General features: G+C 40.3%; 1 protein-coding gene across 50 annotated transcripts in view; it reads right to left on the minus strand.

Moving 5' to 3' along the window:
- LOC118360042 (mucin-2-like) overlaps positions 1-14,676 on the minus strand; it is a 74,471-nt gene that overhangs the window by 20,157 nt on the left and 39,638 nt on the right. For all 50 annotated transcript variants that reach the window (XM_052483291.1, XM_052483122.1, XM_052483306.1 and 47 more), the window contains exons 6-30: positions 11,071-11,177; positions 10,726-10,939; positions 10,503-10,628; positions 10,070-10,187; positions 9,830-9,968; positions 9,532-9,642; positions 9,200-9,269; positions 8,950-9,087; positions 8,686-8,850; positions 8,485-8,579; positions 8,258-8,384; positions 7,804-8,056; positions 7,588-7,637; positions 7,240-7,340; positions 6,891-7,042; positions 6,651-6,789; positions 6,454-6,564; positions 6,134-6,313; positions 5,775-6,014; positions 2,614-2,770; positions 2,304-2,432; positions 1,969-2,116; positions 1,578-1,621; positions 1,223-1,483; positions 66-542 (exon numbers count right to left, since the gene is read on the minus strand). In XM_052483291.1, coding sequence (XP_052339251.1) covers positions 66-542; positions 1,223-1,483; positions 1,578-1,621; positions 1,969-2,116; positions 2,304-2,432; positions 2,614-2,770; positions 5,775-6,014; positions 6,134-6,313; positions 6,454-6,564; positions 6,651-6,789; positions 6,891-7,042; positions 7,240-7,340; positions 7,588-7,637; positions 7,804-8,056; positions 8,258-8,384; positions 8,485-8,579; positions 8,686-8,850; positions 8,950-9,087; positions 9,200-9,269; positions 9,532-9,642; positions 9,830-9,968; positions 10,070-10,187; positions 10,503-10,628; positions 10,726-10,939; positions 11,071-11,177 — 3,852 coding nt within the window. The remainder of the gene's footprint in view (positions 1-65; positions 543-1,222; positions 1,484-1,577; positions 1,622-1,968; positions 2,117-2,303; positions 2,433-2,613; positions 2,771-5,774; positions 6,015-6,133; positions 6,314-6,453; positions 6,565-6,650; positions 6,790-6,890; positions 7,043-7,239; positions 7,341-7,587; positions 7,638-7,803; positions 8,057-8,257; positions 8,385-8,484; positions 8,580-8,685; positions 8,851-8,949; positions 9,088-9,199; positions 9,270-9,531; positions 9,643-9,829; positions 9,969-10,069; positions 10,188-10,502; positions 10,629-10,725; positions 10,940-11,070; positions 11,178-14,676) is intronic.

A 14,676-nucleotide genomic window follows, 5' to 3' on the forward strand; every position in this document is an offset into this window, starting at 1 on the left:
AATTGTTGTTGTTGTTAAAGTAGTGGGATTGGATGTAATGACAACTGGCCCTGTTGTTTCTTCACCTGTTGTTGTGGGCTGTGATGTTGAAGTAGAGGTTTCAACAATTACTGTGGTGGAAGTGGTTGTTGGGCCCGTGGGGACTTCTTTAGGTGGCTTTGTGGATGTAGATGAAATTGTCTCAGTTGTGGTTTCTTCAACTGTTGAAGTTCCACCTGTGGTAGGTGTAGTGGGTGCCTTTGAAGTTGTGGTTGATGTCGTGGGATTGGAAGTTATGACAACTGGCCCTGATGTTTCTTCACCTGTTACTGTGGGCTGTGATGTTGAAGTAGAAGTTTCAACATTTACAGTTGTGGAAGTGGTTGTTGGGCCGGAGGTGACTTCTTTAAGTGGCTTTGTGGATGCGATGGTCTCAGTTGTTGTTTCTTCCTTTGTTGAAGTTTCAGCTGGGGTCGATGTAGATTCTTCTCCACTTGTTGTGGGTACCGTAGTTGTTGTGGTCTCCATTGTTGTTGACGTCCATGTTGATGTTGATGTTGGTTCTGTTTTTGAAAAATATATTTATTTCGTTAACCCGGACAGAAAAATAACTTTTTAGTTTACCAAATAACTCGTATTTACAATTCTAAATGTTAACATATCGTTAACATGAATTAAACGTTTCATTACCACCTAGAGGTCTTCACAGGTCCACCCAATCCCGAATACTCAAGACCCCACCAAAATGCAATGTTTTACCCGGGTTCAGGTCGATTCCTGTTTGATTGTCATCAAGTCTCGAGTCAATTGTAAGTACAGCTGATAAACCTGAGTGGACCCGAAATTACCCATGCAAAGCTCTGCATAGCCTATAGCATATTTAAATGATCCTAATAAGGTTAAATTACATACTTATAGAAAGCAAAATATAAAGTAATTTTTGTTAACCAGTGGAGGAACTTGACTGATAAACATTTTTTTTTAAATAGGGTCCAATCGGGTTTGGTCTAGACCCAGACCCGATAGGGTATGGGTCTAGGTCTGGTTGTCTTCGGGTTTGAGTATAATTGTTCTTGGGTCCGTTCTTGTCCGAGTTTGATTGTCCTCAACTTTTTTGGACGCAAAAAGGCATTTACTAACACGTTACATACGCACTTATATTAATTGCCATCAAAATTGCCATTCATCACTATGATATAAACATCTGGCTGCACTTGAATCATTCAAGAACTTCTCTGCTTACCAGGTGTTGAGAAGTGGAAGACAGTTGTGGGCTTTAGTGTTGTTGTAGAGGTCTGTGTTGTAGTTGCATGGACAGTTGTTGTGGTCAGAGGGGATGTTGTGGTTGGTACTGGAGTTGTGGTCACTTGACAAGGAGAAATGTTCCTGGTAATGGTTCCGTTCGAGGCACAAACAGCAACAATGCAGTTACCAATCCCATCTGTTGTATTGTAGAGGGTTTCTCCATACGGGTGTTGTTTACCATTATGCAAGCATGTACAATCTGCAGGGGGGAAAGTATTTTACAATTAGATTTAATCAATGTTGCTTTGGTTATTGCTAAACATGTTACTTTTATTTGGGGATGTCATCCTTACCATTTACATCATAACTACAGCTCACTCCAGTCATTGTGCAGGTGCTTTAAAAGAAGAAAAAATATTTAAACATTGAAATTATTCAAAGGTTCAAATTATATAGATAAAAATGTTTTGTTCAAAAAACCAGTAAAGAGGTAAGACTATTCAGGACTTGGTAATTAAGTAAGTTGTGAAATGCATGGGGAGCAGGGCACATTTTCAGATTGTCATACAACCATAGTTAGCATCACTATAGAAAAACTAGCATGACCCTTCCAACCTTTGCCGAACTCTTACCCTCTTCCCCAGAATTAACATAGCACAGAGTACCTAATACTTTCACAGTTGTAACATTCAGAATATGCTCTGAAATAGTACACGTACTGTGAACTGAGTTATTCAAACATACCATGTTTCACAATTTTGTGCCGGAAGATTCTGTCCATTGGTGTACTGGTTTCCTTCATAGTCATAACAGCCACATTGTTCCCTCTCCACACACTTCATTGTCTCCTCATTGAAGTAAGGTTGTGCCACAGGACAGTTAGGATAGCAGCCTATAATAAGCACAATAGCCAAGAGGTTACAAAAAGTATTTTTGTCAGTGTAAATGTAGCCTGAGGCTGCTCAGACACACAGCATGTAGATGTATAACAATTGTTGGGGTCAGTTTCAATTACAATTGTTATTCAGAAATAATATCCAAAATGAGACAAAATATGAGTTTGATGGTCATATCCCTACCTTCCAATGCTGGAATTAAACTAGAACAGTCTCCGGAAGGGTTTCTGCAGGTCTTCATACACTGAGCTCCACATGCCTTGTAGTGCCACTCACATTCTCCAGTAGGGTTGTAGTAATCACAGAACAGTGCTGTATGTGGTGTACAAAATATGGTGAGAAAAAAGTTGTCATTATTTGAACTAGAATAATGATGCCTTTCCATGATCAACTCTCCTATATGATAATGTGTCAACCTAGTCCAGTATTGAATTGACAAGCGCCTTAATGTAGTTCGAAAATCACATTCACTGTTGATTGTGAAGAAACTTACGACAAATTCGAGGGGTTCTCCAGGCTACGCATGCTCCAGCTTCATTACAGGCCTTTGCATAAGCTGCCACTGCGGTACAGAAGCACTCACAGTCTCCACCACTGTCACAAGCACATGAGTCTCTCACACAAGCATCGTAGTAAGGAGAGGGGTCCACCTTTAAAAGCACAGAAATGTGTTGTAAGATATACAGAAGTTGCATGGTGAAGTACAAATCCACATATCTTACTAGTGTGGTGGATGAATCAGAATTAGTTGGGCAACATAAGTAATTAAGATGTCATATTACAGGCTGCTATCCACCATCGATCACCACATTCTTTTGGAGAGATTGGAAACCCAAATTGGTCTACACAGACAAGTTCTGGCCTGGTTTATCTGTCGGAAAGATATCAGTTTGTCTCTGTGAATGGTTTGTCCACTGACAAATCAACTGTAAATGTCGGTGTTCCTCAAGGTTCCGTTTTAGGACCGCTATTGTTTTCACTCTATATTTTACCTCTTGGGGATATCATTCGAAAACATAATGTTAACGTTCACTGCTATGCGGATGACAAACAGCTGTACATTTCAATGAAACATGGTGAAGCCCCAAAATTGCCCTCGCTAGAAGCATGTGTTTCAGACATAAGGAAGTGGGTGGGTGCAAACTTTCTAATTTTAAACTCGGACAAAACAGAGATGCTTGTTCTAGGTCCCAAGAAACAAAGAGATCTTCTGTTGAATCTGACAATTAATCTTAATGGTTGTACAGTCGTCTCAAATAAAACTGTGAAGGACCTCGGCGTTACTCTGGACCCTGATCTCTCTTTTGAAGAACATATCAAGACTGTTTCAAGGACAGCTTTTTTCCATCTACATAACATTGCAAAATCAGAAACCTTCTGTCCAAAAATGATGCAGAAATATTAATCCATGCTTTTGTTACTTCGAGGTTAGACTACTGCAAATGCTCTATTTTCCGGCTACCCGGATAAAGCACTAAATAAACTTCAGTTAGTGCTAAATACGGCTGCTAGAATCCTGACTAGAACTAAAAAAATGTGATCATATTACTCCAGTGCTAGCCTCCCTACACTGGCTTCCTGTCAAGGCAAGGGCTGATTTCAAGGGTTTACTGCTAACCTACAAAGCATTACATGGGCTTGCTCCTACCTATCTCTCTGATGTGGTCCTGCCGTACATACCTACACATACGCTACGGTCACAAGACGCAGGCCTCCTAATTGTCCCTAGAATTTCTAAGCAAACAGCTGGAGGCAGGGCTTTCTCCTATAGAGCTCGATTTGTATGGAATGGTCTGCCTACCCATGTGAGAGACGCAAACTCGGTCTCAACTTTAAGTCTTTACTGAAGACTCATCTCTTCTGTGGGTCATGTGATTGAGTGTAGTCTGGCCCAGGAGTGTGAAGGTGAACGGAAAGGCTCTTCAGCAACGAACCGCCCTTGCTGTGTCTGCCTGGCCGGTTCCCCTCTTTCCACTGGGATTCTCTGCCTCTAACCCTATTACAGGGGCTGAGTCACTGGCTTACTAGGGCTCTTTCATACCGTCCCTAGGAGGGGTGCGTCACTTGAGTGGTTTGAGTCACTGATGTGATCTTCCTGTCTGGGTTGGCGCCCCCCTTGTGTTGTGCTGTGGCAGAGATCTTTGTGGGCTATACCCGACCTTGTCTCAGGATGGTAAATTGCTGGTTGAAGGTATCCCTCTAGTGGTGTGGGGGCTGTGCTTTGGCAAAGTGGGTGGGGTTATATCCTTCCTGTTTGGCCCTGTCCGAGGGTGTCATCGGATGGGGCCACAGTGTCTCCTGACCCCTTCTGTCTCAGCCTCCAGTATTTATGCTGCAGTAGTTTATGTGTCGAGGGGCTAGGGTCAGTTTGTTATATCTGGAGTACTTCTCCTGTCCTATCCGGTGTCCTGTGTGAATTTAAGTATGCTCTCTCTAATTCTCTCTTTCTCTCTTTCTTTCTCTCTCTCGGAGGACCTGAGCCCTAGGACCATGCCTCAGGACTACCTGGCATGATGACTCCTTGCTGTCCCCAGTCTTCCTGGCTGTGCTGCTGCTCCAGTTTCAACTGTTCTGCCTGTGATTATTATTATTTTGACCATGCTGGTCATTTATGAACATTTGAACATTTTGGCCATGTTCTGTTATAATCTCCACCCGGCACAGCCAGAAGAGGACTGGCCACCCCACACAGCCTGGTTCCTCTCTAAGTTTCTTCCTAGGTTTTGGCCTTTCTATGGAGTTTTTCCTAGCCACCGTGCTTCTACACCTGCATTGCTTGCTGTTTGGGGTTTTAGGCTGGGTTTCTGTACAGCACTTTGAGATTTCAGCTGATGTACGAAGGGCTATATAAATAAATTTGATCTGATATCTGCATAATATTCTTATGGGATATACTTTTTATTAGAATGTATTCTAATAGACTCTAGGGTTGGCAGTTGCATTTCTTCCCTCAGCTGGGGCTCAGTCACTTGGGGCCCAGAGAGGGGAGAGGTCAGACTTGTCTTTCACATATCCCTGGTGCTATGCAGAATATCAGAAAGGGAAGAGGACAGGATGGAACATTGTCTTCATATGTGAATGTATCTGTTAAACCATGTGAAGGGATGACGTGATTAAGGGGGAACCAATTACTTGTCTGTGCGCAAATCACTCCCCTCAGTGAGTTTGTCCAGGAGAGGGGTCAAGAGGGGATTTACTTGAGATGGGTGTATCTAGAGTTGACAATTGAGTTATGCCATTGGATAAGGTAATGGTTCTGTGCTATGAAGTACCAGGAACGAGATTAGAACCTCGTCTTAGGGACCAAACTGAACAATGATTTATAGCGAATGCTATCTGGCTATGGGATAATCCTCTCTCTCTCAAGTAAAAGTATTTCTTTGTGAACTGTTTGTAAGATCTGTGGTTCGTCATGTAATTTGAGAGGGGTTTATCTTGGCTATAAAAGATCTTTGTACTTTTCTGTAGTCACGTTCAATGGTTCATTAGAGATAGCGCATCATTGAAGGTCAAATGCTATTGCAAAGCATATTATTATTAAACATGTAGTTTAAGTATAACTCTGACTGGTATGTGAAGTCTAACTATCCTCATTTGGTAAAGCAGAAATAAGCCACCACACTACTAATATATCCTAGTTGAATATATCCATACCTGGTTCTGGCAGGCTGTGAAAACATCACTGTTAATGATGCTGCACTGTTTCTGGGCCCAAGACGCTCTGTACGGGTTGGAGGCACATGGGTGCGCTACAGCAGATACACTTGGACAGCTTGATGAAACTTTCCAGCTGTTTCCAAATTCTACCGGATCAACAACAGTCGCTTGGGCTCTAGTGGTGAAGTCATTGTTTGCGTTGCCATCATAGTTTCCACACAGACCACACACCAGCCCCTGAAGAAAATAGATCATGAATTAAAATGACTGATTTGGCAGGGTTCTACAAAAGTCTTGGTAATATCAGTTTTGACTGAATACTGAATTCAGTTCTTTATCAGAGTATCTTAATGTACCTGGTATTGTGGGCTAAGCTTGATAAAGAGACTGGTCTTCTTGTCCCACATGAGGATTAGACCACTTTTGACTTCAATGACCAGATAATTCCCCAGAAGGCTGATCTGTTTAGGAAACTGCTCTTCTGGAGTACTCCTGACAACTTGAGCGGCCCCATCTGCCAGTATGAGCTCACTGGTCTGAAGAAGAGAAATATGTTTTCATACATAACTTGGTCTGAAATCGGATCTCAACCTGATGTTTGGTTGATGATTTGTTAATTGTTCTTTACACGAGGGATGGAATGTACAGTATTGTGTGAAGTCAAGTTGCTCATTACCCCCAGGAAGAGCTTGATGGTCTTGGAGCAGGTGGTGCCTTTAGTTCCACAAGGAACATTCTCAGTGAGGACTCTGAAGCTGCCACTGCCATTAGTATTGCCACAGTAGTCCTGTAAGAATGAAAAATATTATTAATATGGTTCAAATTCACACTTTTCAATGCTGATACAGTTCTACCAAATAAAGAGACACAAACCTGAATGAGAGTGTATTCACAGTTTCCATTAAAGTTGAACCTTTTCTCATCAAAAGTGATATAGTGACCCTCTCCATAGATTGCACAAACTCCATCACAGAGATTTGTGGTACACTGCCATTGTCTGTCCTTGCAAGTACTGTGAACAACACACACATAATGTCAGGTTTTTCATTATTTGTAAGTCTGTGTTCTTTATGTTTTCTCCCCCATGAGATGTAAGACACAAAACAGGCATACCATGTATTACAGTCAACCTTAAGGGTCTCTCCAGCTTGGTAAGTAGCTCCATTGTGAGCACAAGGACAAAGTTCCTCCTTGATGCAGTCTCCGTTTCCATCAGACACCAGTCCGTTGGGGCACATACAACCTGATGTGCACTCTGTGCTAATCTAAAGGGATTTAACAAAAAAAAGTACATAAATAAGTAATGGCAAATGACAGAGATGTGGACTATGTTTTTGTGCGCTGGGGGGAGGGGGGTCTATTTGACATCATTTCGATTTTCAAGGTTTTTGTTCATTCAACACGAATCTGTATAATAGTGACAGTATGTGACAATCCCATTTAGAGTGAATAAGGGACTCACACAGGTCATGTCCAGAGTTTTGCAGCTCTTCTGACACTCTGAACCTGACACTCCTGGAGGTACAGTTGAGCAGTTGAAGAAAACCATTGGTAGGGTGCATACTGGGGATATATGAAAATACGAGTTTAAATTTTCAATTCTCAAACAAGAAGAATATAATTGTCATATATCCAGAAATATCCACATTCATTATAATTAATCACATTGTCTTAAATGGATTGCTTGAATTCTCTTGGTTCATTTCATATGTACCTGTTTTGTGAAGGATGCATGTAAAGGGTTACATAATATTGAGCCATATATTTAATAAATAGCTACTACATTGGAAGCAAAGAACATAAAACTTACTAAATAGTCTTGCTTCCCCAGTGCAACTCAGTGTCCCTTGTCTGCAAGTGCTGTTAAATAGTTACAGTATTAATAGTTATAGTTAGATAATCAAATTAACAGCAAATATCATTATGACATCATTTAATTCACAGCTTTAAATATATCCATCAAGTTTCATTAGTACTTGTATTTATTTTGGTCTCCTATCTTTATACGTATGAGGGAGGTGCTTACCAGGTGGCACCGTCTCTGCTGATAGTCTCTCCTGCAGGGACCACCGAGCCCTTGTCATAGCAGGGACAGTTGGTGGGGGCAACACACTGGCCAGCCTCGTCCATATAGGTGCCCTCTGCACAGCCACATCCGTCCACTGGAACAAACTCCACCTGGCAAGATTGGTCTGTCATGCTCAGGGAGCGGCAGGTGCGTCCACAGCTGGTCATGTTGTAGGTATAAACTGTTTGACTGGGGCAAGTGGCAAATGTATCTGAGAAAAGTCATTAGATATGATTAGTATTAGCAAGACCATTTTTGTTTTCCTTATATCTTTGTATTTGTGCAGTTATTTCCTCATGTTATTTGTATTTAGTAACTCAACCCTACAGTTGTTGTTTCAGTAAATCATTCTATTCTAATCAATTTGCAGCACTCATTAAAATGACACATTGATGCCGCATTGTCTACTCACTGCAGATAGTGTCTCTCCAGCCAGTGAGCTGGATACCCTCGGCAGCACAAGCGTGGACATAAGAGGAGACGGCAGCACACATGCAGTCCTCACTTTTCTCACAGTTACAGCTGTCATACATGCAATTCTGTTGGAAAAAAAGAGTCAAAGTGTTTCAGGACTAAAACCTCATCGCATAAGAGTTTAATGGTATTACTTTGTGATTGTATCCTTCTTATCTAACTTACGGTTTTGTAGGTGTCAGGTCTTATTTCAGAATGGCAAGGCGAGAACACTCCTTTAGGATCTGATAACATGGAACACCAGTGCTGGGCATATTTCTCTGTGAAAAAGACAATCATAATTTCAACATACGCATATACTATCTCATATAAATTTGTTATAATCATTCAACAAGTGATTTATCTGTAGGCTTAATAAATATGTACCATTTTCAATGCTCAAACTGCAGGGGTTTTCAAAGCTAGTCTTGACATCAGGGCAGCTAGACATGGTCTTCCATGTGTTGGCAAAAGCTACAGCTGTGCCCTCCACCAATCCACTGATGACTCTGAAATCATCTGCCTGAACATTATTGTAGTTTCCGCAAAGGCCTGTGGAAAAATAGTTGAAGCCGTATGATGTATTAGATTTTTATGAATAGAGATACTGAAGAAAAAGGTATGAAACTGATGGATGAATCTGAAGCATACCACAGGTTGTTCCTTTGTAGGATGAGATGGCAGTTATGTAGATCTGCATAACTGGTGAAAGCTGGATCTGAAGTTGAACTCCAAGAGTTGTCTGGATAACAATGTAGAATGAGGAGGGCTTGAAGACGGTCACTTCAGCTGCAATACATTAAAGAAATAGAGGGAAACCATCAATGCTTCATCTAGTGAATATAAATGATATGGTGTTTATACACTGATCCACACTACAGTTTCATTTGGATTATCTCACCTGTATAGAGTGGGAGCTGAGAAAGAATCTGATTTACAAAAACACTTCCACATGACTGGACTCGGATCACCTGTGAATTAGAGAAGATAATATATTTCATTAAATTCTCATTTGTTTCCATACATAAGCACTTTATAAGATTGCAAACAGCACAGCAATATTTGCCAAATCAGGGCAATTTTAAATAAGGTTATTATGTGTTAAGACAAAACATTTGAGGGACATTTATTTGCAAACCAGTATGATTATCCTAAAGAAGTGTTTTTGTTTGAAAATGAGTTGACAGGTCCCTGTATTATTTGCTCTGAAACATATTTGGAGAGTTGCCTTACGGTGGATCTGCTGGAGAGGGCAAGGGTAACAGCCCTCATACACGTCTCAGTGTCAGTCAACCCACACTTCACAATGTCTCCCAGCACGGTGAATTCAGTTCCATTGCATTGCTGGAAAAAAACGAGCACGAGTTTGAAGGCAAAAACATGAAATGAGAGTGACTCACTTAAAGAATGACCCCTTTGACCTTTCAACATATGGCAAGAAAAGCTATTTTACCTCACCTTTGCACTGAAAAGTTATGAATATTTTCTACTAGTTTATATTGCCTTGCTATACTGCACCAGTTGCACTGACCTTGGTCAGAATGTAAGAGCAGCCCCCGTGAAAGGTGTATGCTTTCCCATCATAGGTGTTGATGTGGGATCCTCCCTCCACAGAGCAGGTCCCAGGACAGTCCTTGTCTGTGCAGGCCCACTGACCACCAGCACAGGTGCTAAAGGGAATATTTATATAGGCTCATCTGTTTGGAACGATTTGGCATGATTCATGAAAATGAGGCATGGGATATGTCATGTTTAAATGTACTTAGCATACCATTCTTTACAGTTGCTGGTGTAAGATTCTCCAGATTTGTATAATTGTCCATTGTGGACACAGAGGCATTGGCTCACTGGAATACAGCCACTGTTGTTGACATCATCGAAAACAGTACCTATTTGGTGAGAGAACAGGCAGAATTGTAAGACAATATTCAGAAAGATTTTAGTTCCTGACAGAAAATTCACTGTTTAAGAGATTGCTATAACTGCATTCAGTAAGGAGTGTTACTCTAATGTTTACTTTACACAGAAAACTGCACTGACTCCAAGAAGTAACTGAAAAAAACATGTATTATTTACTTCTTCCTTTGTCACCATATTCAGATACGTTGCAAACATTGACATAAAAGGCAGAATGGGTAAAAGTGTGGTGTTTTCATGATGTGCTTAAGGTTAACTTGTACAACAGAGTTGAACCTATGTGTTACCTAGAGGACAGAAGCAGCCGTCTGTACAGTGGTCTTCACACAACTGTCTGGCCTCTGGGTTGGAGCAGGTGTCAACACAGGGGCTTCCACACTCCTGGTACTCCATGTTGTCGGGGCATGTCTTATCTGAGAAAATAATGTGATTAACAGATTCCTTAAAATAGATTGTGAACATGATCATTAAGTGTTTGGTGGTCATGTTGAAGAGTATCTGCATGCTTACAGCAGAACTGTTCAGTCCTCCATTGTTTGGGCTTCCCCCCTGCATGAACACACTGACGGGAGTACTCTGAGATGGTGTTGCACAGGCAGAAGGAGTTGGTGCTGTTATCACAGTGGCACAGGTCAGCCAGGCAGGTCTCGACGAAGGCGTCCTTGTCCAAATAATTAGTGCAGCTACTGAAAGCTGCACTGGAGAACAGCTGCTGACAAAATTCCTACAAATAGAGACAAACCATAAAAGGTTCCCATATAGAAAACATTTGATGGATCATATGGAATAATTGCCATTTCTAACTTCTATTAATATTGTTTTTGTATTCTTCTTCTGTGGTTTGAATTGTAATACCTCATCTCCACAACTCTCATCAGAAGTTAGTGTAGGCTCCTCACAGACTTCCAGAGGACCATCCAGTTTCCAGAGGTTTCCATAGTCAGAGCTGGAGAGTTTCCCACCTGCAACAACACAAACATTGATAATTAGCTTTTCCACCTACAGTATGTAATGTAGTTACATTTCAATAGTTTGGTCTGATTTTTTATTTTACCATTGATGATGAACTCATTGTATGTTTGGACTTCATTGAAGTCACCACACAGTCCGCAGGTCTGGTTTCTGTACTTCTCGTTCATTTGAATCTGTAGAATGATCAGACGCAAGGTGTTTAGTAAAACAAAAAATCTCATCCTGTTCAGCACCATTCACGTGTTCTAAGGCTTGGCTATCCTCCACATTTAAAACCTTTATTTGTATTAGTCTTTATATTAGGGAGTGACAGAAAATCTCATTCAAATCTACAAGTATTTGCAAACACTTCATCAAATAAACATTGGAACATTGTCCTGTGTGTGTATAACCTATACATCTTCACAGATCCTGTTAAATTCATCCTCGTTCTTCAGGTAATTCTGCCTTTCAATGTTAACATATCTCGAGGTGAGTAGACAGTGATTCAACCAACATGAGAGAAGGTGCAGCCAAAAATACGTGTCTCTCACTCACGATTAACTGCTGATCATTGCCAATGATAATCTGAAGAAAAATGTAGTATTATTAACTAATCAACCATTGAAGAGGACAGTTAGAAAAGCAGGTATTTTACCATTAGGGAATCATCCTTGTTCCAAACAGCAACCAGCCCCAGTTTGGCTACGACCTTCACATTGGAAGTAGTCTTCATGATGCTGACTCCAGACAAGCTAACCGGCAGGGTCACCCTTCAGGAGGAAGAAGATAGTTAAAGGTCATCGTTATGATTGTCATTTTTATTCAACTCCAGAATGTAGCACATCAAATCCTCAAGAGAGGTGCTTGCAGAATGGCGTATAAGTCAAATGACAGTGAAACTCACGTCTGCCCATTGACCACAACAACACCCTTGGAAAGCTCCACCACTACACCATCCAGCTTCATGGTGATCTTGCTAATGGTGGGCTGGTTGTCCACCACCTGCCGCCTCATCTGGATGTTGAAAGCCTCATAACTGCTCTTACACAGTGAGGTCACAACATGGTTGCAGGTGGAGGGAGCTGGAAAAAGTCCCCGTCGAAGGTCTTGAAGTGATAGTTACCCCATGTGCTGCAGACCTGGTCATTGTGTGAGGCATTCATTCCTGAGGGACAAGGAATACAAATGTCAGTTCCTTCTTAGCTTATTGATGGATACCCAGTCATTTATTTGGTGTGCATTCTGTCAGTCATTTACCTGAAAGTGTGGGTATAGTCGTGATCATAGTCGGGATGATTGTTACACTTGTGGTGGGGTTCACTGAAATAAAAGCAATGCATGAGTATTTTACAATATTATATGTACATTACGGATGGAATTCAATCATTGCAGATTGTTGCACTGCGCTTTTAGAAGTGTATTTGATTTACACAGCAGTATGTCCAGACCAAGGAGCATTTGAGGCATTATGTGACCCATTCAATATTTACAGCGAACCTAAGGCTCAATTCAAACCGTATTGGCAAAGTTCAGCGCTATCATGCAATTTAATTCTAAAGGGAATGTTCCTGCGTTAGCGGAGTATTCTGTGCCTGAACTACAGTACTTTGATGTTCTTTGAATCGCATAGGTGTGGTCCAAGCTTTTGGAAAGCTCAGCCCTGCAGGTCATCCAACAAATAAAACCGACCTAAAGATTCCATAATCAAGTGTCATCTGCTTTGTAAACTAAACATATTGAATTCTGATGACTGTTCAGTTCCTATTTTACATATGTAGGCATCAGATGTTTTCTGTCAGTATCCTGTCAGTTTCCTGTCCTGTTATTTGAGTAATATCAGACATCAGACTTACGACAACTGTTATTTTAATGATATACATTTGAGTTTGTATTCTGTTCTTGTTTTCGTTCCAGATCAAACGTTTTTTTTTTCAAAAGTACAAACACACACCCAGTGTGGGGAGTGCTTTATGTATTTATAACACTACAAACTATGCTACAACCACTCATGATAACAATCACTAATGATAACAATTTCTATAAGTTTACACATTTTTCACCACGTGTAACATTTTCAAATTTAGATGGAAACAATCTCATAAACAAATGTGTATAAGGAACAGAAATAGGATGAATAATGTAATCATATGATCGTAGTAAATATGTTTGCTGCCCTAAAGCAGAAAACAGGAGAACCGTTATTACTGATTGCGTAACAACTGCTACTGTATGCCTACTGTCGAATTCTTCAAAATGCTTTTCTAATACATTTAATTAATGTTCTGTGTGTTAGTACATTTATGAGTAGCTAATACATACATTTTTTTGATAATAAGATTTTGCATAAAATATATATAGATATATTATCAAATCTGAAAGTCACCAAATCATATATTGATAGGGTATATTTGTAAACTAAACTTGTGGTTACAGATTTGAAACCTATAGATTTGAAACCTACCTGCTGAATTAACATGTCGATGACATTCTTCCATACATACATTCCAAGCATCAATAATCATAATAATTTGGTGTTGTCCTGAATACTTACTATTTGTAATTAACATTCAGTCTGATTTATGACATAATATGTAGATTTTACAGATTTGTCAGACTTTAAAAATGTAGAATAATTATATTATAGTGATAATCAGAACAGTTTCTGATATAGGCAAATGAATGAATATTCTACCAACCTGTTTGTGTTGATCTGATCAGTAGTACCAGGCATATCAGCCTCCATATCGGTGTATCCTTGGTTGTCCCCATGGTGATCCTGTGGGTAGTGAACAGGTCCTGCACAGGTGATATGAGAGAGGTGCTTAGGATGGATCTGGTCTTTATAACCACCTGTATTTGAGGAGGGACCTTAAAGGTTAAAACAAAGGTGGGGCCAAAGGTTAAACATGACTTTAAGACTTCAATGTTCTGTCTTATGAGGTTTTTAAGTACATCAACAGTACGTTAAGCATGAGCATTTACATACAGATTTAGCTGTTCATTAAGTATTCTATCATTGGGAATCATTGTGTACCCCTATTGTTATTATAAACTCAGGTGGTTCATAATGTCCTTTATTATACTCCTCTACATCTATATTGCACAAGATCATTTACTTAGTCTTATGTGATTTCTTTCCCTTCCTCATTCAGTATCTATCTCAGGCAGCATCTCCACTCCAGTGGTTTGAGCTTTTGGTATTTGGTATTGTATTAGGATCCCCATTATTACGAAAGGAGCAGATACTCCTCCTGGTGTCCACAACACAATACATGCTTTTTCTTTATGTAATGTATATTTTAATGTATAATTACAGATACCTTCATAATAAGAAGTGAGGTTTGTTAGAACAAAAAGGTGTATGGCCATCTCCATGGCCATCCCAAAATCTGGCAATGTATAACGGATTAATAATACATTAATCCACTTTATTGGCTCAGTAGCTTGAGCACACATTGTCCAAATGCAAACATTTGTCTCTCTGCTGTTGCTTAAAGGAGTGATCAT

Source organism: Oncorhynchus keta, chromosome 2, assembly GCF_023373465.1.
Source record: "Oncorhynchus keta strain PuntledgeMale-10-30-2019 chromosome 2, Oket_V2, whole genome shotgun sequence".
Taxonomy (NCBI): Eukaryota; Metazoa; Chordata; class Actinopteri; order Salmoniformes; family Salmonidae; genus Oncorhynchus; species Oncorhynchus keta.